Raw genomic sequence first — 25306 nt, 5'->3', positions numbered from 1 at the left:
TGTTTGCTCGAGTTCTGAAGTGACATCTCTCCTGAGAAATACGTTGATTTGTGTAACGGAGGGTTACAATGCATGCCGGTGAATACTAATTGGGTAAAAATTGACAGAATAAAAAAGAACAGAGACAAGAAAAGCTTAGAGAACAAGAGCTAACGTCCTTCAAAATTATATTTCCTTGTCAGAAGCAATTGACACATGCAAAGGCAGCTTAATGATTTGCATGTTCAGGGGAAATAAGACGCAAGGTAAAAACCGTATAAATTGATGACTAATGACATGAATTTTGACGCACATGGCAGAATTGTCCATGATGGCCAATATGTTTAGGATATATAGATGAATATCCGACCCATCAATTTGCCAATTACAGCCGCTTCCTTGCCTAGAGCAAAAAGGAAATTTGATATTTCACTTTTCAATGATATGGTGTTCGTCAACTTTTTTGCACATCCAAGGTGAGTCGTACTTTATCTTGGTATGGAGTGATTTACATGCATCACAAATTCACACTGGTATGCTTTTAATGTCTTCATTGAACCATGAAATTTCTTACCATACAAAATTGAATTTCTGTATGAAAATCAGGCTTAAATGACATGATTTGATAGATGTAAATCATGAGAAATGATGAAAGTGACATAATTATGTAGTTTGTGATACTGATGTTCTCCCACTTTAAAATCTTAGACTTGTATGGTTAACTGCACTTGTATGATATACCCAGTTTTGTATTGAGAAGTATAATTTAAGGTGGCTATTACACATATTTTTTTCATATTTTCCTCCTTCTGTGAACGTTGAATATTGGTAAAGCCTGTTGTTGTGTATAAATAGTCTGCTAGGAAATCAGCCATTCAATTAAGTACAATATCCAAAGTCAAATGAGAACATCAGAATTTAAATATCTGTCAATTGGAAATGTAGCTCTGCCATGCAGCATATTTTGCTGCCATGTGAATCGACAGAAAATAATTCAGATAAGTCAAGATGGGCTGCATCTTTCACCTCCATAGATTTTGAGTAATGGTCAAAGGGAGCGAGGGAAATACAATAACTGGACGTCCGTGGTGAGGGAATTGACTGGCATAATTTGTTCATTAATCAGTGAGGCCTACATGCTATTCATATCTTACATGTCCTCCAATTCAGAAAGTTCATCGCGGTATTGATCAGCCTGCTAGAGATGTTCCCATGATTTCTAGATATTGGAACATTGGTGATATGCTGATTAGTAAATTGTGCTAGATGCATTATCATGCCTGGTTAAATCAGAAATACCTCTGATGAGAGTCTCTAAGCAACAGGATATAAAGAAATCGGCAGTTAACTCTGCCATAAAAGATGAGTTGTACACATAGTTCCATTTCACTTTCTATCAGTGACTCGATAGTGTTGGAAGGGAGATAACTGCTGTTGTATAACAATGCATGGTGGGCTTCTATATAAATATAAAAGTACTTTATGTAACACTAATACATGATTTTCTGTGTATTTATATCAATCATAATTCTATTTGTATGTAATATATGATTGAAGAATGTCATTCCATAAAAAATTGGGGAAAAAAAATGTCTATAATGTGGGGGTTTGTATATAAACTGAGGCCTTGATTATCTTGATCAAACACTGAGATATAGATATCCCTGGAGAGTCTGTAAATCCATCAACTCTCACCCTCTCCAAGCTGACTAGCTTTTTTTCACCTTCTACATAAACACCTAATGTTTTATTGAGCTCGTCTGTTTCTGATCGTCTCGCCTAGATCCAATATGGTTCTCTCTACATAGCCGATAATTCTTCACAGGCTTTCCTTAACATTAGCAATATAGCCAGGATATTATTATGTGAAAAATGTCTATAATATTAGCTTACTTACATTATGTTATCAAATTATTAATTATAATGTGAGTTAATTTTTGTAATAATTAACATGTAAAACATTTCACTTATCCTTGGAAGATTTTCCCTTAAAAACATAATGGAGTTAAGAATCTGCACAGCTGCCACACATGTATATGTGCTTGTTCCCCTTTCCCCCTCCCCACCTCTCCATCCCTACTCATGTAATGACCTTCAATCTGACACCTCGTCTTGATGCAGGTGAACTGTTTCACATATTGTACCATGACCCTAAAGTACATACAGGACTAAAAAGTCTGTCATGTTTGGCATAAAAGATATTTTCTGTCCTCTGAAAAATGACAACTATTTAAATTATGACCAGAAATTACCTCGTTATATTTCTAACTCTAATGATTATTTTCCATGACAGCGTTCATAGCTGTTGTTTTCTTTTTCATATATCGAAAAAATGCCTGATTTTAGTATACTTAAAAGGAAAGAATGTTCCCATTGGATTCCTGCAGAATTCTTGCTAATTAGTTGATTTTGGCAGAATTTCTTTGGAAAGTTTTTGATATGGGACACTTTGCTGAAATCTAATTATGGTATTCATCCCCATGGGGTTTCTGTAATGACATATAATTGGTTAATGGTCACACCCCTTTCTCCCAACTCTGGTCCCTTTTTGGTTCAAAACCCTCTAATGTTTAATTAATGGAAATTTTGATAAGTAAAGCCAGGTGTCAGCACTGGAGCTTGTCCTAATCAGGATGTGTCACTCTATTTATCTCCCCTTAGTTACCTCCCCTTGTATCTTCACTCCATGTATTTGAACACTGTGGTGGTTGTCATGGAGAAACTTTTGTCAGTTTAATTAATGACTTTTTCAGAGGATAGTGTAAGGAGGCAAAAACTAGTTTTTACTGTCAAGAAAATGAAGCTTAATTAATAATAATTAGCTAGAATATGGACATAAATTTCTTTTACCAACTTAGGTGTCAAAATAAATGCACTTTTCTGACCCTTCATGTATAATTGCCAAAATAGCCTATTTGTCCCAATGTGTTATTCATTTTGAAGTTTTGAGACCATCTTAGATTGGATTGTACCCAGGTTTACTGTCTAGCTGTTGGCCCACTTTTCACTTTACTGTTAAATCACACTAATGGTAGGCACCATAATGTAACACACAGAGGAAATGGACAGCCCATGGCCATGCAGTACAAAACATGCAAGATTAGGCTCTCTTAAGCTCTTGTTGTTACCAAGTGTATGGAAATCCCAAGCATACCTACGTTCTGATTAGAGGTCGACTCTCAAACCATAATCACATAGCAAGACTCAGGATACCAATAAAACACATGTTTTTTTTATAGCAGAAATAATGGTTCTGGACATTGGCAGAATGTGTCTATCATAGTTTGATTCCATCTGACACATTGACGGGGCGTTCATGGAGGAAGGGGTATATACAGCCAAATTGATTTATCTGTAAAACGGACAGTGTCCATCTCTGGTATTAAACTTCATGTTGGGAAACAAACATGGCGGTACTTAATAAAAATAAAAATAATTGATAAAGCTTGAAAAAAATCTGAGACTCCCTGGAGCTTGAATTGTCAAAATGTTCCTCAAGACACAGAAGAGTGCTACACGAGGCAGGTAACAGACGTTGTCTGGTTCCGCTCAGCGTTTGACTCATGCTGACAGTCAATGCTGGGTGTTTGTGTGGTGATATTAGGCTCCAAGTGTTGTGTTTGGCTGTTTTGTGAATGTCATTCAAAAATTTGGCACTTGGAATCTGCTTGGGTCAGGGAAGGGTTTTAAAGTTCACTCAGACAGGTTGCTCGCATTTCAAAAGGTTAGGAGGAAACAGCATGGCCTCCTTGTTTTTGTCGTATCTGTCATTCTGTCTTGTATGCTATGCAGTGACATATATGTGAGGTTTTTCTTCCCTGATTACACTGCTAGAGTTGTTCAGTGATGGTAATGCAAGGCTGCATGTGTACATACACTTGTTTTAGTTTGTAAATACATCCTGCTTACGACTTTTTTAACATCATATTTTTTTGTCATTGCTGATTCTTATGGTACCACTTTCCCCCCCTCGTTAACCCTTTTGTCCCGACTAATCAATGAAGTAATTGTTTAACCTAACTGTGATCATATATATATGAGGTAAAGATGGCTGCCGAAGTGTGCTGTTATAAGTCACTGATGTCAGTGTGTCATGAGCGGCCGAGGTCACTGATTGACGTAATTAAAGACACACAATTTACTTGGTATTGTTTGGATTCCTAACTGCTTAAAAAACCTTATGTTTTGACATAACGCGTATAAATAGGACCGGCTTGTGTAATCCTTGGGTTTAGTTAACAATACTCATTGTGTTCATGTTCAATGTGGTCATTTGTTTTTGTTAGGGCCCCGCATCGAGATGCGGGTGCCCTATAGTAATCAGGTTGTCCGTCTGTCCGTCCGTCCGTCTGTCCGTTTTTTTTCTTTTGCACATTAATGATGGAAGGGAGTGGAGTATTTTCCCCATATTTTACATGATGATTCCCCATCCATCCTAGATCTGCTTGGTAATTTTTCAGGCTGAAATTAAATTAAAAAATCAGCCATCTTGGATTTTAACATTTAAAAAAATCACAATGTTGTTGCTCTTAACTGATAAACATTTTGTTATAACATTATGATGCAAAGTTGTTCAGAATTAAACAAGGAGTTGACTGTCCAAAGGTAAGGTCATGGGCCAAGGTTACTAAGTCGAAGGTCAAGGTCAAATTTATTTGAGTTAATTGTATGCTCTTAATATAATGTTAGCTTGGAATCAGGATTCAAGTTAAATACTTGGAAGACTTTTTCCAAAGAATTATAATAATGTACCATCATCGGTTTCCCAATTAATGTTGACATTAATTATTTATTAGCAACATATAGCTAACACGGAAGAATTCGTTGTCAAAATACTACTTTTCCACTTAAGCACGTCAGACACATAGCGGGGCCCTTTCTGACGTGTCAATGTGGTCATTTGTTTTTGTGTACATGCTGACTTAATGGAAATTAAAACAAATTTAGTTTAAAATGTCTTAGAATGTCCTTGCCTTTGTTTTGATATTTTATGGCCAATTGCATCATGAAATTTGGTAACAATGTCAAATAATTGAGCAATTAATATAAGGTTCTGGACATGAAGCATGGAGATTAGAGAGACATATTACTGTTTGAGTGGATCAGTCAGAATGTTCCATCTTTATCTGTTTTGACACCACCTAGTTAAACAAATTGTTTGATGGTGGTATCTTGTTGGGGATATATTGTTGACAAGCCAATTTGAATTTTTGGTGGTTGGGAAGGACATTTTCTTGGAGCCTGTAAGACCTGCAATACAAACATATGCCTATGATGGATGTGATGTCAGAAGTCTAATTTAGCCCTATCATCCTTGACAGTGATACTCTCTAGTTTAGTTGCCAGTATGCAAATTAGAAAGTGACAGAATAGCCGTAAGATTCTCAGCATTTCTTGCTGTCATGATCGCCAACTAAAGCAGAGAGGGCTCTACTGCTATTACTGATAGCCACTTGATGCTTGGTGCTGGCTCAATTGGAAGCTTGAAGCTGTCAAAGAAAATGGGTATTTGATACAAGAATACCAGGGATTGCATATTGCAGTAATTAGGGATGTAGTTTTGTTGTGTTATCATCATGCCAGCTATAGTGTTGGACCATTGGATTAGGGTTGGAGGCTGTGCTAGGATTCTTTATGGCCTTTCTATGTATTTACTAAACTTGTGAAATGTATGATAGACATCGAGTAGTCATAATGTCAGTTTACACTCAGATAAACCTCACTCTGTATTAGCCATATATGCTCATTTTATCAACATTTCAGTCAATTTCAATTTACATCATTACTCCAATGTCCAGTTAGAAGAATTAAATTAATTGTCTTTGTTGATTTCGGGGAAATCTGATGGATGTTTACTTGTCATCTGATAAAGATGTTCTTTTCTCATATCTAAAAAACTTTCTGTAACATATTTCCACCAAGTTACAGGTCTGGAAGCATGTGTATAAATCAAGATTTTATTGAAATAAAGCTTATGCAAAGTTATTGTTTATGATTATACATTGTATGTATTGATGCTTGCAGTCTATATTGGTCTGTGTAATCCTGTAGCCATATTGTTTTTTCAGTGATTATCCCAGTCTGTTTCCATGTTCACTATAGGTGCTGCATGGTGATGTAGACTTCAGCCTTATTGAGTCAAACAGTATTGAGTTTATAGACTGCAGAATTCTTACACTTCTCCTGGTGTGTTACCGATCACCTTCGTACAGATGAAGTTAGTTTAGAAACCATATGTTTTTGTCGGCCTAGAGTGTAATAACGCTGTCATAAACATTACCTTCCGCCCTAAAAATATATATACAAAATATTTGTCATAAATTTGGTTCTTGAGCAATAGCACATGGTTTGTTGTAAAGTTTGATTGGAAACAAGATGGTGAAATTGCAAATGGATTACAATATTGATAAGGAAGAGTATGAACGGGTGGGAGGGAAGGCCAAGGAATAGCAATAGACTGGAGGGGTTAGGTTGATACTTGGAACAGCTCAAGAGGTGTATAGATACATACATAGTTGAAGGAACAGAACTGGGAGTTTCAAAAGGAAAGGCATTGCAAGCTAAGAAGGAACATCAGTGGAACTTGAAGAAAAAATTATATGTTATAAATATTGCCATATTACAGGAAATTAATCTATTGTCAAAGGAATAACATGGCTGATAAACTAGGACATGATGGTAATAACCATTACAAGTCTCATTGCATGTTGACATGGAGTTCATGTCAAATACTCGTAACATACTTAAACAATCAATTTCGCCAAGGTCATGGCAAGAATGCATGGCAAGATAAAATTCTTACACACCAGAGCATTAAAAATATATAGGGACAAAATATGATCTTGGTGTCATTCAACTGTACATATTATGAATTGGGTATATTAAGCTTGATCTTATTGGAGTGTTAATGTTGTGACTTTGAATTGATTTTAGAAAGCAATCCACTTTAAAAAGTCCTTGACATATTCAACAGAGCCATATGAAAGCAGCTTGCAGTAGAGAAATACACATGTATATCTATACACATGTAACATCATCCACAAATTCTTAATCTCATATCATTGGAAAAGTCACCATTATCTGAAGATGTCCTCTTGTTGATAGATTATGTTTGAAGTAACCTATGATGTATAAAGTTAACCCAACAAACAAATAACAACTTCTTAAGACAGCAAAATGATTACTGAGTGAATTCAAGATCAAACTAAGCATATAAAAAGTGTAAAACTTGAAAAAAAATCCAGCATATTAACATTTTTTGAGCATACAGAAATTTGGAGGAACCTTCTAAAGAACAGGTGCAGTATTTCATTAGAAATTGGCGTTTATGGTGTGCTCTACAAAACACGTGTATCTAAGAGGTTACGTATCATTGAACTTTTTGAGATATGGTGCAACCAGTTGCAGGCTTCATAAAGATAGTCAACCTCCCTCTGGCACACAAATAGACTCAAGTGAACAACTCCCTGTTATATCCCCTATAGCCCACTAGCCCCCTAGGGAGACATTACCAGTCTGGTGTGACCTTGCCTGTCGGGGTCTTTGCTCCTTTAAACAAAGGTCAAAGTTGATGTGTTGATATCCAACGGTATAGCATCCATTTCCTGTGCTGTGTTCATAAGTCTGTCTCTAATGAGACCTAACAAATAGAAATTGTAATCTTTGTGAAAAAGTAGATTTTCGTCCTGATAGAGTTTTGCTGCTATAAGGCTGCAAGGATTTATCGAGAGATTTCAACATTCTATTGCACGATCCCAGGCGTTTTTAATTACGTATAATTTTATTGAACAAGCTGAGATCAAAGTAGGTACACTCGGCCTGAACAGGAAGTATGTACTGCTTATGTTCTATATTTACCAAGTTTGATGTAGATAAATAGGTAGGCAATGTTTATTGTAAATGGAAAGAAATCTTCAAAGCATGGCAGTTTTGTTAGTGCAAAATTATAACAGTTTCATGTTTTCTCACGAAATTATTTTTCACGTGGAACATTTTACCAGATTCTGTAGCATTAGTTAATGATGTAAACCTGTGCTTTACTGTAGTGATGGTATCAGATTATTAAATCCTCTAAACTTATTAGGTTTCAATTAACAGGATGTTGGGAAAATACTGACTTTTCAGCAAGGTTGACAGGTATGGAATTGCTAAGAAGATATGTTGGTGCTCTAGATAGTCTTTCCTCTCAACCTTTAACTCATTAATGTCTCATTTCGGTTTCCAGGTCTCACATTAGTTATATCATGGTGAGTTTTGGCAGAAAAAATAAATGAATCAACTTATGTTGTCAACATAGTATATATACAAATGAGTATAGATTCTTTGCCCACGCTGTTTTCAATAATAACCTGTAAACACCCGAGACACAGCTTGACACAGGGTCTTGAAAATGTTTATATCGGTACCGAACAAGCAGAGTGAAGCTTGAATTGATTGGGAGGCGATTAGTGTCATTTCGGATGAGGGCAATGCCATAATGACCAGTAACAGTGTCTGAGGCAGAATAGTAACTTTGTTTTCAGCTGTAAGGGTCAGTAGACTTTTAGTGGTGACCTTGATTGACCTTGACAGTTTTGTTGTCCCAGGGTCTGGGGTAGGTTTTCAGCCTAATGGATGAAGTATTGGCACTAATAGTGTACACTCTCCTCATCACAGTAGGTGAGTGCTGCAGAGAATAGTCGAGGCGATTACCTGCTGTCGTCTCTCCTTTCCTGCCTTCTGGGCGTTATGGTAACCGTCCAGGTGGGAGGGGCAGAAACAGTTGCACAATAGTAAGCAACGAAACACAGGCAAAAGCTTATAACATCAACTTAATGGTCTTGTTAGCTAAAAGTAGAATATCAAGTTATTAACTTATGAATAAGAATCATCTAGGTTTTGAATTGTTTAAAAAATAATTTCAAAATTTGATTCATTTAAATAAAAAAGCGTGATCAAGAGTAGAAATTTTTCAGGATCTTGACATTTAAAAAACAGATTTAATGTGAGAATCATCTTAAGTTTCAAAGTTTGTTAAGTTGATGGTGCATTGATGAGCCCATTCTGGGAGGCTCTGAGAATAGCAGGAGACGGCAACTGGTAAAAATGTTGGTTTTAACACCTATGGACATTCAATCATTATACACCAGTATGGTGTACACATGGAGCTCAGGCAATTTTACTCCTTCTTTCACAGCATATAAAGTCTTCTGCCAAAATTCAGCTCCATAATATTCCTATTCAACACACTTTCTTTATACAAGGCATCATTCATAATTTCTTTTTGCAATATTATACACAATATCTGATTACAAAAATGTTCACAAGTTGTCACATTTGAGATTTGGGATACAAAATATGGAGTTATCAAAAATACATATATTTCTATAGAATATACATTATTTGGTACTAAATTTGTTTCATCGTTTCATAGAGCTAATTAGATTTACCGAGGTACAGAATGTTGTAGTCATGACGAAATATTGAATTGTTTCCAACGTTTGTGTTGAAATAGTGACAAAATCCTCTAGTGTATTGTTACGCCATTGGTAGAACATAATCTCTGATTATAGACAACCCACTCATTGGTGACATATCCCAGGGGATATTTATACTGTTTGTCTATAATATGACTTTATACTATCTCAGCATTGTAAAGAACTTGAACATAATATATTTTATATATGACAATGATTTCGGGGAATATGAAGACTTTATCTCACATTTGAACTTCTACTTCATTCCTCATGAGTCCTGTGTCCTTGTATTAAATTACATTCATTTCTATTGTATGTAAATTTTAGTGTACATTTCCCTGGAGATTGGATTGCTATTCCCACTCCTTGAAATGTGGCTCACTGCTGGAAAGTTCTTAAGGGACACACTTAATAGTCAAATTTGAGCATCTATATATCGCAAGATTGAATTTATCCTGGATTCTAGAAACTTGTATATCCATTCCCACTTGGTTGAGTGGACTCTAATTTATTGATGGAATCGGAAGAGCTTTCATCACTACTGCAAGCATGGGTCTGTTAGACTAGTATACCAAGGCATTCATCTTGTGTGAGATATACCGCCCCTGTTTGGCTGTATTGATGACAATTCAATGGCTCTAGGTACAGCCGATTGATGGCAATACCAGCCAAATACTATAGTCTGCAGTAACTATTTCATAGTGATGCTATTTCTGGTCCAATGACCAATGGTCAAGGAAGCTTTATTAGAATGATCGCTGGACCGTACATAATGGATTTGTGTATGATTGGAGAATATTGCAAACGAGTAATTCCGAAAGAAAAACACATTTAAGAGGCAAAAAAATCTATAATAAACATCGTAGAAGGTCTTCAAGTGGACAATATTTCTTGTGAAAGAGACATTTCCTTGTAAGGAATGATTTCTTGTATACTGGAGATCTTATGTACAGAGACACGAGATTATTGCAGCTTGGCACGTCAGCGTGGATGTACTCCAGAGAAAAGGTCCAAAGTGGGATACCATAGCAACTAATTTTATTACATGTACTGGTAGTTGCATTCTTTAGGAATGGTGACTTTAAATAAAAGTTACATTTCCATGGGAATATACATTGAAAGAACTCAGCAGGATGAACGATAGACATATATGCCTAGAAGGAAGTGGCTTTTAGTTGTGTTGTGCAATTTCAATAGATCTACAGTAAATTTTCTGTTAGAAGATTTGATATTTCTTTTGTTTATACAAAAGTTGCAATACATATCAACAGATCCAATATGATGAAATTGTTTTGACAAAATAGACTTCAAAAAGACACTGACGCTGCTACAACTATGAAATGCTAAGTTTGTATATGATTTAATGTTATACTGCTCTGGTACTTGAAGACCTATTGTGTGCATGTTATGTAAAGTTTAGGAATTATAAAACAAATAAGGACAAAAGCACTTCAAGCTGGTGCTGCTGAAAACTCACAGAGGTTTTGAATTTTTTGGATTCTGCAAGCTGGATCATGTAAACATTCTATATGAGATTTTATTTGGAAACCACCGAGGAACCATTAGTGTGGACAATGGAATAGTGTATATTTGGAAGGAAGAATTCATTTGATATATGGATGATTTTTGTGTGGGAGCCATTTCCACTGTGTGTCAATATGTTATAATAGAATTTACAAAGGGTATATAACCCTATGTTACACAGGACAAAGCTGGCTTTACATTAGATAATGATTTACCATCAGAACCTGGAATTTTGATGAATTCTGTGTAAACATCGTATTCATTACATGTAGTTATAGTGGAACAATAATGGTTCATGCCATTTAAACTTTTCTGAATGATTGGACATTTTTTTCATACTTATTTTTTTCAAATTTTGTCCTGAGCTATTTATAATCACATGTAATGCTATCTGTGTATTTAGGACAGACACAATATGTTGATAGGTCACACCTGTTGGTCAGTAAGATACAACAGTATATAGAGATTCTGGGAGTTGATCCCAGCCGCCTGACTGCCTCCCTAGGGACTATCAGATGACTTATAGGCTGCCTACTGCTACTATTGCACACACACACACATACTCACCCACACATGTATATCTAGGACCAGGAACTGTATACACCAGGCACAACACAAGCCTACCAAAACTTGGCAATACTCCGGGTGCACAACCAATGTACTCTTTGGACAAGTGGGAAAAAAAGTTTTTCGTGGAACCCTATACACTATTATTCGTCCATTTTCTTGTCTCTAATAGAAACCAAAACTCAGGAAAGAGGATTTCACCAATGTGTGATCGTTTAAATGGACTATGGGGCAGATATCGTGTCACAAGATGTAATCAGGAATAACAGATTTTTTTACAGTGTGACTTTTTTTCGCTCTGTTGTTTACTTTTTTACCTGGTTGATGACTGACGTGTTTGTGAAATTGGATTACAACAAGCTCTGAGGAATTAATTAACAAATGCTTGAAGATGAGTACTCAAGTAACAGTCAGTAATCGGTAAGTTGTTGAGATTTGGCTGAGAGAACGGAGAAGGTTAGTGGTGGGGTGATGATTGATACATGTTCTTGCCAAAATGAAGTGGTTTCTTGAGGTAAATCGTTGTTTATAAGATTTAGACAGATTGGAGGTAGATAATGTCATTGTTAACTGTCAGTGTAAGCATCAGATACTCGTGTCAAGAGTTCGCATGAATCTGATGTATGAAAAAACAACATTGCTTGTAAACTGTTCTCAATGATAAATTTGTCTGTGCTGTGTATAATTATTATGCTTCAAGTAAAATTCTCAAGACATTTCTTCTTCATTTTACCACATAAAGTTGGCATTTATTTACATGCACACAAACCAATTTTGATAAGAGTCAAATTATGCTCATATTATCTGATAAGAAATGATTTGATCTATTGAGTCGATACAAAAATTATCTGCTTATAATAACTTTTTGAAAATATTTTCAAAATGTTTTGATGATATGTACATGTCATTACGTGTATTGACATCATGTTATTGTTGATAGACACAGACATACATTCATACAGGTTTTAGGCTTGTATAAATCAGACACAGCCGTTTCTGTTTGATCTCCGAGCATGAGAGTTATATATGATGGCATATAATGTCGGATACAGTTTCTGTATCATTGGAGCGGACGTATCTAAAACATTGTCATGTGTTAGATGATGTAGACATGCTAACAATGTCAAAAGAAACACTAGAGCACCTCTGTAGTATTGTATATCAATCACAAGGTTCATATAAGAAAGGTACACCATCATCCCTCTGTTCCTATATTATATATTCAATGACAAGATTGCAGCCAATTTGTAAGCGAATGCAGAGCGTTTCTGTAGAGGGTGGGTCACCCCTCACAGGGGCTTTGATCATCACTACTCTAGTCTAAGATCTAAGAATTCTCTACCAAATGATTTGATAGATAGTTATTGAGAGAAAGATTGGTGATAATTAAGGAAGAAAAAACATATCAGTAGCCATATTGGTAAAGGTATATTGATGTGTAATGATTATTATGTAAACAGTCCTAGTGGCTGAAAAAGTTTGTTGGTTTATCACTGTCTGGGAGATGTACTGGCTGAAGGTATGTGGGTGGAGGAGGATGGAAACATCACTGCAGTGGATCCTATACACGTTAATTGTTAACTGAGAAAATATGGGGAGGGGATGGGGGAGGGGGGGGGAGAGAAAAAAAAAAGTTATTTTTAAGAAACCCATCATGGACACATTCTTGGCTTGTAAAGGTGGGTGTTTGATAGTCCATGATGGATACAGGTAAAAGGAGAAACATCAAAACAGATTCATAGATTTCATCTCATAGGTAAGATTTTTTTTTATTAGAGTCTTATTAATAGAATTTTAGTGTTAAGTTGATGATGCTATGTCACAAGAACTTGTCAACTTATTTTAAATAAAATTGGAATCAATTTGAGGGGAAAAAATGTTTCTAAATCATTTAGGTTTTGAAGACCTGGTTTGTGTATTTGACTTATTTACAAGTGAGAATCCTGCATTAATGCTGATAGAGGCTGAAGACAGCCGTGTTGACATTAAGATAGGCCAGTATCACCAGGGGAGCCGGTATCTTCAAATCAAAAGTCATTTCTGCTAATGTGTATCTTCTTCAGCTGCCTACTATACAGAGTTTTTAAATGTTAGCTGTATAATGCAAGGAACTTAATGGTGGAAAAAAATCGCAGAAATAAATATCCTTTGGCTAATAAGAGATAGCATAGTCATAAAATTTTATGTTATATAGTCGTCACAAATGCTTAACAATTTAATGTAGGGCTTAGATAAGAATTTGGACCCCGTTAGGAGGGATTTTAGTACAAACAATCAGGATTGCAAGTTTGTAAATCATGTAACTTCTCGGTAATATCCCCGTCACAAAATTACAGCACCAATCTCCAAACACAATCAGCAAAAAGACGGAACAGTTCCACATAAAATCAGTGGCGGAGGAAACTCTTTATCGAAAGCTGCGTATGTCAATCATTCATATTTGTCCAATAATGATGTGCCATTGTATGGCTATATAGATAGAAGATGGGATTTTGTCCAAATAGACGGACTGTGCTCAAAAAGTGATGCTTTTCTAGCTTACATCAAACGTACCCTGTAAATGCTAGTGTGTGATATTTCGAGCCTACTTTTTCCGCCCAGAGGCATAAAATTTAATACAGAATCCCGATGGAGCAATCCATTTCTGCGATAATCAAGTGATATTTTGTTGATCAAAGCCTGCATCTTTACAGTTGTTTCAATGTTTTGTCAAAATCACCACTCTCGTAAATCAATGAAACGCAAGTTTCTACTTTCTGCTTGGCCATTAGCTCCATAACATGAATGACTTATCTGTTTTAGGTTTTGCTGAAATGACAAACAACGTCCAGTGTGTATATAATAATTTAGATAATGTCACAAAAAATGAACAGAGTGTGTTAGTGGCTAATTGAGTTTTACATCAGCTGCAGTTTATAGATGAATACGATTATTGATCTCAAGAATGTCCGAACAAAAAAATATATGAACACAAACTTCGGTGATAAACTGGGTTAACGAGCCAGGAAGAAAAATGTATTTATTGGATGGAGGAAATAGGGAGGGATGTGAATGGAGTATGGATGAAATTATTCAATATTTCAAGAGAAATATTTTAATGACAAGAGACAAGACCTTGTTTACACAAACGTGTCATATTTTAGGCTCTTTGATGCCAAGTGAAAAGATTCAATTATGTTAAAAGTGTTCCTTTCATTAGCAGGGCAATTTATCAAGGCCCAACTGACAATACCAAAAGGTTTTATCACAAAGGTTTTTTTGTTCTCGTCACTTTTGATGAAATAAAGACAAATTCTACTTTTATTACAAATGACATATTCAACAGATAAATATGTATTTACTTTCGAGGGCTGCTGAAAGAAAACATCAATACTGCATTAGTTACACCTCGTAGCAAATCTATATTTCGTGAAGCTGAGGCAGAGCGGGATCTATTTTTACCTCATTACTGATAATTTATTGCTGGTTATAATTACAGATAACTTTGTAATCCTATAACATAATATGAGAGTTCAAAGACAAAAATTTACTTATGAAGATCTGTATCCTTCAAACGTTTTAATGGAAGGACCGTTTAAAAGCCTCCCAATGATAAGTCAATGTGTTATGACGTCAGTCTTTGAGTCTTTTCTGCATACATCAAAGTTTATGTTCCTTTTAAGCTGCACAGATAAAACTTGAAGATATCAATAATTGGTTGCCCTGATTGACCTGATACTTCAAGGTCAAATCAGATGTGATGGTTTAAATATTTTTCTTATTTTTTTTTTTTTTTTGCACAAGATCTTGGAGATTTCATCTTGGTTAATGTTCTTTGCAATGGGTTCCTGGACCAAGTCAGTCAGGAGGTTAGATTCATAATTCCAAGGGAAGTCAAGAGTCTAGTTCTGCTGGGGGTCTGGCACTTGCCACCTTAATGAGTCAGTAGAGCAACCAAGTGTTACATCACAGGCCAGTTATCTCCCTTTACAGAACAGTCTAGGTGTCATGCCACCAACTAGGGCTGAGCTAGGCACTTATAACCAATTATCTTGTTGTGGTTGTGTAGGTATGTGTTAGCTAGCTAGCCATCTGGTCAGCCAATCAGTCTGGTCAGCCTGTCAGTCTGGTCATGTTACTGGTCAGTTACAGAGACCATTCTAAACATGCTTTCTACAGTTACTTGTTGTTGATGAACATAACATGTATAGGGAGTTCTGACACCACCATCGGATAGCTAGATTGCAATGGTCTTTATGTATGTTCCATTTCAATATGTCAAAACTGAAATTTGACTTTGATATGGAAATCGATTGCAGATTTCATTTCATACTCTTCCAATTAGAAACTGAGAACAGTTTGTAAATTGAATTATCATTTCAAATTTCGATCAATTTTGTCCAAAAGTGCCACAGATCACACATTTTGAATTTTTGCACTAAATTTAAGTATGTCTGTAAGATATAACACAGAGCATGCCATAAGAGTTGGGAACATCCTTTTTGGAAGGGTACACTTTCAACAAAAAGACTTATTAAAAGCTATCATTATGAGAAAATGCCATGAAGCACAACCTAAAAGTAAAAAATGCCCAGTTTGATAATTATATCCGAAGTATCCTGCAACATTATCAAATTTATGAACATAAGTCATGAATGAAGATAAAGATTAATATTGTTTAATGTTTGTATCAATGTAATTTTCGTACTGATGCCAGAATGAGCAAATCAGCTAAGTATCTATAGTCAGTACCAAAAACAGGGATTTGTCAGACACAATGTGTCAAGTCATTTGTATATTTCATTCTTAATGAATCTGTACTGTTAACAAACAATAAAAACAGGAGAGGCAATGCTAGACCACTTCTATTACCGTAGTTCTGCCAGTAATTACGGTGTTACCTTGGCTTATTTTATGAGGCTTTTTGTAATAGGCTTTCCGTTAAACAGTAAAACAAAAACAGCTGTACACAAAAAATAGTTGCATCTTGCAATGTTCATGGGCCGCTACCTTCAAAACAGCGTAATAACACTTACAAATATCTCCACATATGATCTTCATTAATGAACTCAAAACCATCATGTAGATATAATCCCTATTGATTAAGTTCCAATGAGAGTTCGACTTTCTGATTCGTTTTTCTATTTTGACATTCGTGTGCTTGTAAACATTTTTTACATTGTTGAGTGCATGGATCAGCATTTTTCATTTTGGAAATTTTCCATTTCCCTCAGATTTGGAAATGATAAAAATGTTTCTCTGATTTTATTTTGTACCATCTGGATTCTTTAAGTTTAAAGGTTTGGGGTTGGCCATTATGCAATCTTCAAAAGAAAAAGAATTAAAATGAAAATCTATTTAGCTCAAAATGTCAACAGCTATGAACCTGTTGGATTGCATATGACCTTTAGAAATTCAGACTCCTGTGGAAGGTAGATTTCTGATGTGATATTTCTGTACTTCCAGGGCAGCACAGAAGTTGAGTAAGAAGAAGAAACGATTACACCAACCCCCAGAACCAGAACCTCCACCGTTTCCGACCAAGTTTTACGAAATCATTCGGATGACCCCTCCCCCGGCCCCACCATGCCTGTTACGGATGGCTGGACGACTTCAGACACCTGGAGTAGGAAAGGTAAGTCTTGTTGTCATTGATCAATCAAAAGCGCTCTCCAGGGTTTAAAGAAAATGCTCTCCAATTTTAATCAAAACTACTGTTTGGTAGAGGAAGGTATCATTGATACTTTCTCAGAGCAGCACTGTCCAAAATGCTGAGTTGGATTGTGTGTTCCAGAAGGATAACACTATCTTATGGCTGAAAGACTGCATCCTACATTATAACAATCTCTAAAGCTTTTCAACCAATAATAGTTAGCAACAGAGTGTCCACCATTCAAGACATTTAGAGTTGCACATCTAGCTATCACAAAAAGATGCCCAGATTTTAAGTGTTTCTAGGACGCCTAAAAATAACCATATGTGTTATGACCAGGGCTGTTTCAAACTGACCATAAAGTTCTGTTTTCCTGCTGTGGTAGACTGACCAACTGTCTGTCCAAATTGCCTGTCCAGGATATATGACCACTGGTCTGCAGTGGTTGTGGTAAAGATCTCAGGGGGTCATCATCACCCAATAAAAAATGGAGGCATGTCAGTACCACTGCCAAGGAGGTGGGAACGGGTGAATGTCTGTCTGGGCGAGCAAACGTAGATCTTATTTTGTGGTGATCAATACATGAGCACAATTTGATTTAAAGGTAAACCTAAGCTAGATTCTAACATGTACAGCAATTTTCATTGACAAAAAAAGTTTGGGCATTTGTATTGTCAAATTTCTAGACATCAATTCCAATCCTCAATTGAAAAAATGTTAAAATGATGGCCATTATCAGATTTCATTTATTGGAATCCCAACAGCAAATGTCCTTTCACTTCAGTTTCTTAAAAATTTGGAATCCCATTAATTTGGTGTATCGATTATATTGCAAATACACAATTAATGAGTTAAAACTGTTTACATAGAAGCCTATGGCAGCTCGGTAGTAGTCCCTGAATTAGAGTGTTTAAGGTCCCATACAGTGCCCCACAGCTGGGGAGTGCATCTGGACAAGGTCCTATCACCACTTTAAGTGGACTGTGTCCAGACTAATGGACAAGACCTATTTTATAACTACCACCCGCTGACCAGCTCTACTACAGGAATGTAACAACATTTCAAAGAACAGACAACAAAACTTTATTTATGGATTCAGTGTCAGTCTTTTGAGACATTAAATGCTTTGAGTAGGCAATACTGACAGATACAATTAAGACCATGTGTTTTTGGCTGTGACCAGCTTGCCTTTGTAAGGGTGCGTTGTTCTGGTCATTTCTATCCAGTCGACTTCCTGTTGAAGCCAGCTGTCATTTTGTCCCTTGTCATTTCTATCCAGTAGACTTCCTGTTGAAGCCAGCTGTCATTTTGTCAGTTTTTCAAAGGACAAAACTGCTGCTTGGTCAAACATATGCCTGAAAAAATCAATACATGTTTTGTTAAATATCAAATAATGTACATGCCATAATCAAATTTGGATAGAAGTATAGGAATACGCTCCTGATACCTTTGCCCACACCATTTTGCTGTCGATTTCTGTCCGCTCTCTGTCTGCCTCTCATGGTGTCAATGGTATTAATGTATAGCTATGTTCTATTTCATGTTGCATTTCATCTTTCTGAACCTCCTGTTACCATTAGCTGACACCTGTTATAACTTTCAGGTCCAGCCTGTCTTGAGGTTTAAACTTGATGGCCTTGTAAATTATACCACACTTGAAAATGACTGGAGAGGAAAAACCACAGGAATTTTTATCCACTTTTCTTAAGCTTGTGTGGTTTAGAATATATACTTATAAAAGTTCAAAGAGTCTAGATGCAAGGCCACATTGTATGGATGATATAATTTGATGTACATGTAGACTTTCAAAAACTATTCGTTGGCTATAAACAAAACTGCACATTTACGCAGATAGCTAGGTGTGAAGATTTGAAAGACTGAGGCATAAAAATGCATCCTAATTACTCACATATGCTAAAAAGTACAAGGTATCGTGTGATTTTAAAGTATTGCCTTGTTTTTATTGCTTTGGGTATATATAGGTTCTGAGAGTCATTTAGCAATGCAGTATAGGTTTAATACACTTTGCCAATTCTCCTACTTCTCTGTATAATTCAATAGATTTTAATGCACAGTATACAACTAATGTCCCTAATAGAATTCTGTGGTAAAAAGTTGTTATAAATTGTTTTCCCATAATTATACCATTTGAATTGTTGCTATGGTGAAATGGAAAGGAGATATTCTGTTGGCAAGAACCTGAAATGTAGATGGGTTTATTTTTGGTTGGCTTATTGTAGACTTTGGATACAGAACGTGGTGTTTCTTTGGCATGGTAAGGATGAGTCTATTAGGAAGCATTGATGATGGAGCTTCATTAGAAGGTCAAGATATTTCCAGATTACCCCTCAGTCTAAATGCAGTTGCTAAGTGAAGAAAGAAAACGGAGGAGGATGTATTAATGTGAAGACAGAACGTGTTAGATCGATGTTGTCTAAAAGGTTTTGTTTTCATTCTGAAGTGCCAACAGTTTGTAAGGTTCAGAGTTTTACTGAGGTGTCGGAAGCAGGAAGTTTTTCCTTCTGTCTCACACATAGAACTTGATACCTTTGTATGTTTATTTTGGATTAAATAAGCCTTGTGTTGGATACCTAGCTATCTCTGCATGTCTCACCCTCAGTTTCTATTTCTATTGCAGGGCCTGTATATATATCTAGATAATACCTGTATAGCTTTAACACCCTCCCACCTACCCAACCCTTATTTTCTTTTCCTCCTACTCCATTTTCTCCTTTTTTAGCTTTATCATTCATATCATTCAATCATGCTCATTTATTACTAATATTTGATTTCTCCCTCCCTGTCTGAGTTGATTGAGCCTAAGTCCCCCCCCCCCCCTTACCCCTCATTTACCCTGTTGACATGCTGATGTTGATCTATCTATTCTATCACTCTGTGTGTCAGTACTGCTATGATAGACTGCTCATCAACAGTGTCATACACAAACAGAGGCACCTACGGGGGGAAAACACACCAGAAAAAAGTTCTCAAAATAATTACAAAGAAATTTCATTCACTCACTAATATTGGATATCTTCTGTAATTATTAAAATCCAAACACTTTTTCTCTGAACTTCAATTAAAAGCCAATCTGTTTGATTTCCCCCCACTTTGGTGCCTGCGGCAGTTGTCAATTTAGTAATAGAATATGAGGAAAGAATGGATGGTGTTTTGGGAGGGATATTTGACTATGGGCAACAAACTGTCCAAAACATTGATAGGGTTGCAGGCCAATCAGAGATAACGTGGGGGGTATATGTACCAGGAATGCAGAGGAAGTGACAGCATAGTTGCAACCATGTTGATTGCTTTACAAGGAAGACTCTTAGAAATTGTCATGGCGTGTGGTTGCGTTTCAGAAAAACAGACTAAAACATCCTCTGCTGTGTATTCCTGAATTCTCTTGAAATTAGAATTACTTCGTTACAGTTGAAGAAGCATGTAATTTTCTTAAAGTTTCTTTTATATTTTTTTAAAGAAAAAAACCATGGACACATATCAGTAAGCTTAAGTCTTCTTTTTTAGTCTCACAGCACATTGTAGAAAAAAAAAAGTCTGAGGTACCGTGTGAAATATTCAGGAAAATTAATGTTTTTTGCCAAAAATGTTAAATATATTTGAACCGACTTGCAGCAGGTCGTTAAATTTACACTGTTACAAATTTGTTGTAGATCATCATAGCACATTTTCCATTGGATCAAAAGTGTGTGGACATTCCTTAATTTCTAATAAATTTCCCATCCATGGCATGAGATGAGAGTTACGAAACATTACTTACAGATTCAATTACTTACAACAGCTTCACAGGCCGTAAGCCCCACCATTTTTAGCTGGATTAAAATCCACCCAGCAGTATACTATAATGGAATATATGTGTGCAGTACAAGTGTTCAAGGCTACTAACAGATGTTAGGCATAATTATTACTTGGAATTACTGCAAATACTGAGAGTAATTGTCCCGAATTGTGTGAGACTTTTCATTTTTTTGCGTGAACCAACTCCAGATTTTCTGACTATAACCAGATGTTTTGAAAGAAATCAGAAAAAAAAATATGATTATATAGACTTTCAGTAGTTATTAATTTGTATTCATGATTCTAATTACGAAGAAATTTTTTTAAACTTCCACTGAGTTTATCAAAGAAAATAAGGGTGTCACTAAATTGTTTCTGTAATAATTTGTATATGGTTATGTAAAGTAATGCGTATTAGTGTAATTGATTTCACTAAAACATGTAGTTTGTGGTCACATGGTCGCTCGTTACAGTAATGGTTTATAAAATCCAGCCTTTTAGTGTGACAATATTAAGAGTAGCGTTATAAGCTGGTATTTGTTAGGAGACTCCTAAACAGAAGTTATTAGTAGATAGGTGGTGACAATGGATGATGTATATCTGTATTTACTGTAGAAAACGGTCTGTACTGTCAATCAAAATTGTCACAAAAACTCAATGAAAATAGAAACAAATAATTGTTTTCTAGACAGATTTGTGATTCCCTGGCCACTTAGCTTTTGAAGTAAAACTCAGCATACCCTGGCTATATAACAAATGTTGTTTGGTTAAGCTATCAGCGGTTTAAGAGCTGTGGGTAAAGCTCTTCACCAGGGTAATGTGCATATTTCTGTGTGTTCCCTCTACTTTATCTTTAGTGGACAGTGGTCTGAATGTTGATGAATGGTCAGATAAAACAAATAAAATCACAAATGTTCACTCCAATCATCTTCTAATTATAAGATGGCTCCATAAGATGGCTAGTCATCACTCACATCGAATCTCAATCTCCACCCACCAAATTCCAACATGGTCCAACCTGGCTTTGTTTACTGAGGAAACAAGAGTTGTAGGGAGCCAGACTTTCTCAAGCCTTATACAATAATGTCCATATCCCAGCCATGGTCACCAATCATAGAATAATCAGTCCAAAATTACTACCAGCCATGGGAAGTATTGAAGTTGAATTAGACCAGTTTGTATGTCAACACACCAGCTCTGGGTTATTCCCCTTTGAAGTGGTTTCCCATATCTTACTGCACAACATTTGATAGGCCTAATGAGGGGTGGGACAATCAGGCCTGGGAAGTGTTACTATGGTAACTGGCTAGTTTGTGGGTGTTCAAGCACTTTCTGGAGACAATAACATTCCTTATACAACCCCAAGTTTATGCAGAAATGTTACCGAAAAAGTTTCTTAAATCACTTTCAAATAATAAATAAAAATCTTAATTGGCCAAAAAGTGTGGGTTAATCATATTTTGGCTCAAAAGACTATTAAAGTTAAAAAATTGAGAAAATTGCTAGATTTAAAAATAGAAGTTCAGCATTCAATTTAAATTTTGGAGGTACTTAAGCCGTTTTTTGTTGAAAAGCCATGTGTTGTATTTCCAGAAGAAACCTATGGAGTTGCAGATAATCTGTCCTACCATTATCAAAACCATGTGACTTGGTCATAAAATGTATTTCTGAATATAGCCAAACTTTTATTTCTCATAATTAAAGTATAAAGTTGTCACATTACATAGACTAAGTTACACTTGGCCATGTTTCTCATTAACACTGGTTGTCTTCCCTGGTGTGTGGGTCACTGGCCTCTAGGGTGTTATAGTAGTTAGTAACATGTGGGTTTGGTGGCCATTATGTAACATTTGGGTTCAAGGGGTTTCTATTTTACTTGATATTATCATCACTTCATGGCTTTTTTTTAACACAATATAGAAAAAAATAGCATTTCATCATATCCTGAATTATCCCAATGTGATCTTATCGTGCATGTATGTATTTGTAAATTCAAAAGAGCTGAACCCTTTACCATTTGTTCATCTGTTTCTTTTCACTTCATATGACGTATTGCTACAAATAAACTGAAAAAGAAAAGCAACTGACTAATTGTTGTTTAGATAAAATATGATGCATGCATTTTCACCAGAGAAAGTGTATGAAGTAAAACTACATTAAATGAATATGAGGCACATGTACATTAATATAGCTGCTGTTACATACATCAGACTTTGAGTATCAATATGGCTGCCATTGATCTTCCAGACTGGGTGTATCTGTGCCAATATTTCACACCTTCACTGTTACATAAATGTTAGCAGGTCCTTGAGATCCTCCTGGTAGGATATGCCTGTCAGAGTAAAAGGCCAGAGGTAGCACGCTTTTAATGATTATAAAGGTCAGAAGGTCATTTACACCGATAAACCATAGGTGGCTCCTTCTACAACAGGTGCACCCTTGGGGACAACTTGGGAGGCATCAAGGAATTCACTTTCTGCTGTCTTGCATAACTCCTCTCCTGTTGTAAAAAACACTAGTTTCTTTTATACCGCTATCAGATTAAACTGAAATAATAATGAAGAACATTTAACAAATAATTTTTTTTCATTAACGTTTTATTCAGATTTTGGTTTCTACACTTGTTTCCAGAATGTGAGTTATCTCACCAAGATAAATAAGTTCTGGGTGTCTTGCTTCACTATTAACAAACTTACTGGTCCCACAAGCCATAAGATAATAAACATGTTAAGCCAACAGGATCTGTACCAAGGCATGGAATAACACCACAAAACTCATCACGGCACCAACATATTGAATGACAATTTCTATGATTTTGCTGTATAAAACAAAAAGTCTAAACACTTATGGTAGAATTTTTTTTTTTGGCTTAATGTTCATGTGCAAAACAGACAGATCTCATATATCTGATGCTACAAGTTGCAATTATTAATTAAAAAATATACAAATCTCTACTTAAATCACTATAGCATATTAAAAAATTGAAAATATTGGGGGGGAAAAAACCTCCTTAATTTTCCAGACACACACTTGCCTTTAAATGAAACGGTTTATTTTCATGAAAATTGATCATAGTTTTGTTACAGAAATAATCAACAGAATTAAAATGGAATGAAATCCGATAGTCATAACATACAAATTAGGATTTATATGGTATTATCTATAAAGTAATTTCTTACAATTATGCAATAGCTTGTCACCAATTCTTCTTCTGGCGAAAATCGGAAATTGACATAAACTAATTTGTTTTAGTTTTCCATAGAAAAATAGGCAATATGGGATGAGGAAACCTATTATAAAGCATAATGGAAAAATGTGAAATACAATGGTCCAAATTCCATTTGATTTATGTACTGGGGAAAATAGAGGATGATAAATATAAGAATCTCAGTTGGAAACCCCTGCCTGGCATTGCTATTGGTTGACATTCAAATTGTTCATTTTTGAATTTAAACATTTAAAAATGTTCTTTCCAAGGATGTTATTATGATTCACACTAGAGTCTTATATTAATAATGCACATGTTTTACTTAGTTTTTAGCTCACCTGGCCCGAAGGGCCGGTGAGCTTATGTCATGGCGCGGCGTCCGTCGTCCGTCCGTCCGTCCGTCCGTCCGTCCGTCGTCCGTCCTCCGTCCGTCCGTCCGTCAACATTTCCTTTAAATCGCTACTAGTCATAGAGTTTCTGCATGGATTGTAACCAAATTTGGCCACAAACATCCTTGGGGGAGGGGAAACAGAACTTGTATAAATTTTGGCTCTGTCCCCCCCGGGGCAGGAGGGGCGGGGCCCAATAGGGGAAATAGAGGTAAATCCTATAAATCGCTACTTGTCCTAGAGTTCTGCATGTATTGTAACCAAATTGGACCACAAACATCCTTGGGGGAGGGGGAACAGAACTTGTATAAATTTTGGCTCTGGTCCCCCAGGGGCAGGAGGGGCGGGGCCCAATAGGGGTGATAGAGGTAAATCCTTTAAATCGCTACTTGTCCTAGAGTTCTGAATGGAATGAAACTAAATTTGGCCACAAACATCCTTGGGGGAAAGGGAACAGAACTTGTATAAATTTTGGCTCTGACCCCCCGGGGGCAGGAGGGGCGGGGCCCAATAGGGGAAATAAAGGTAAATCCTATAAATCGCTACTAGTCGTAGAGTTCTGCATGTATTGTAACCAAATTCTGCCACAAACATCCTTGGGAAAAGGGGAACAGAACTTGTATAAATTTTGGCTCTGGTCCTTTGGGGGCAGGAGGGGCGGGGCCCAATAGGGGAAATAGAGGTAAATCCTTTAAATCGCTACTAGTCATAGAGTTCTACATGAATTGTAACCAAATTCTGCCACAAACATCCTTGG

The 25306-nt window shown here is 36.1% G+C and overlaps 1 protein-coding gene across 1 annotated transcript in view; it reads left to right on the top strand.

Moving 5' to 3' along the window:
• LOC138319698 (kinesin-like protein KIF26B) overlaps positions 1-25306 on the top strand; it is a 255993-nt gene that overhangs the window by 215663 nt on the left and 15024 nt on the right. Inside the window, 1 exon segment of the mRNA XM_069262843.1 lies at positions 16971-17139. Within this exon segment, the coding sequence (XP_069118944.1) occupies positions 16971-17139 (169 nt within the window).

Source organism: Argopecten irradians, chromosome 3 (assembly GCF_041381155.1).
Source record: "Argopecten irradians isolate NY chromosome 3, Ai_NY, whole genome shotgun sequence".
Taxonomy (NCBI): Eukaryota; Metazoa; Mollusca; class Bivalvia; order Pectinida; family Pectinidae; genus Argopecten; species Argopecten irradians.
Note: the sequence above shows the minus strand (reverse complement) of the source record. Positions and strands in the feature narration are given on the sequence as shown.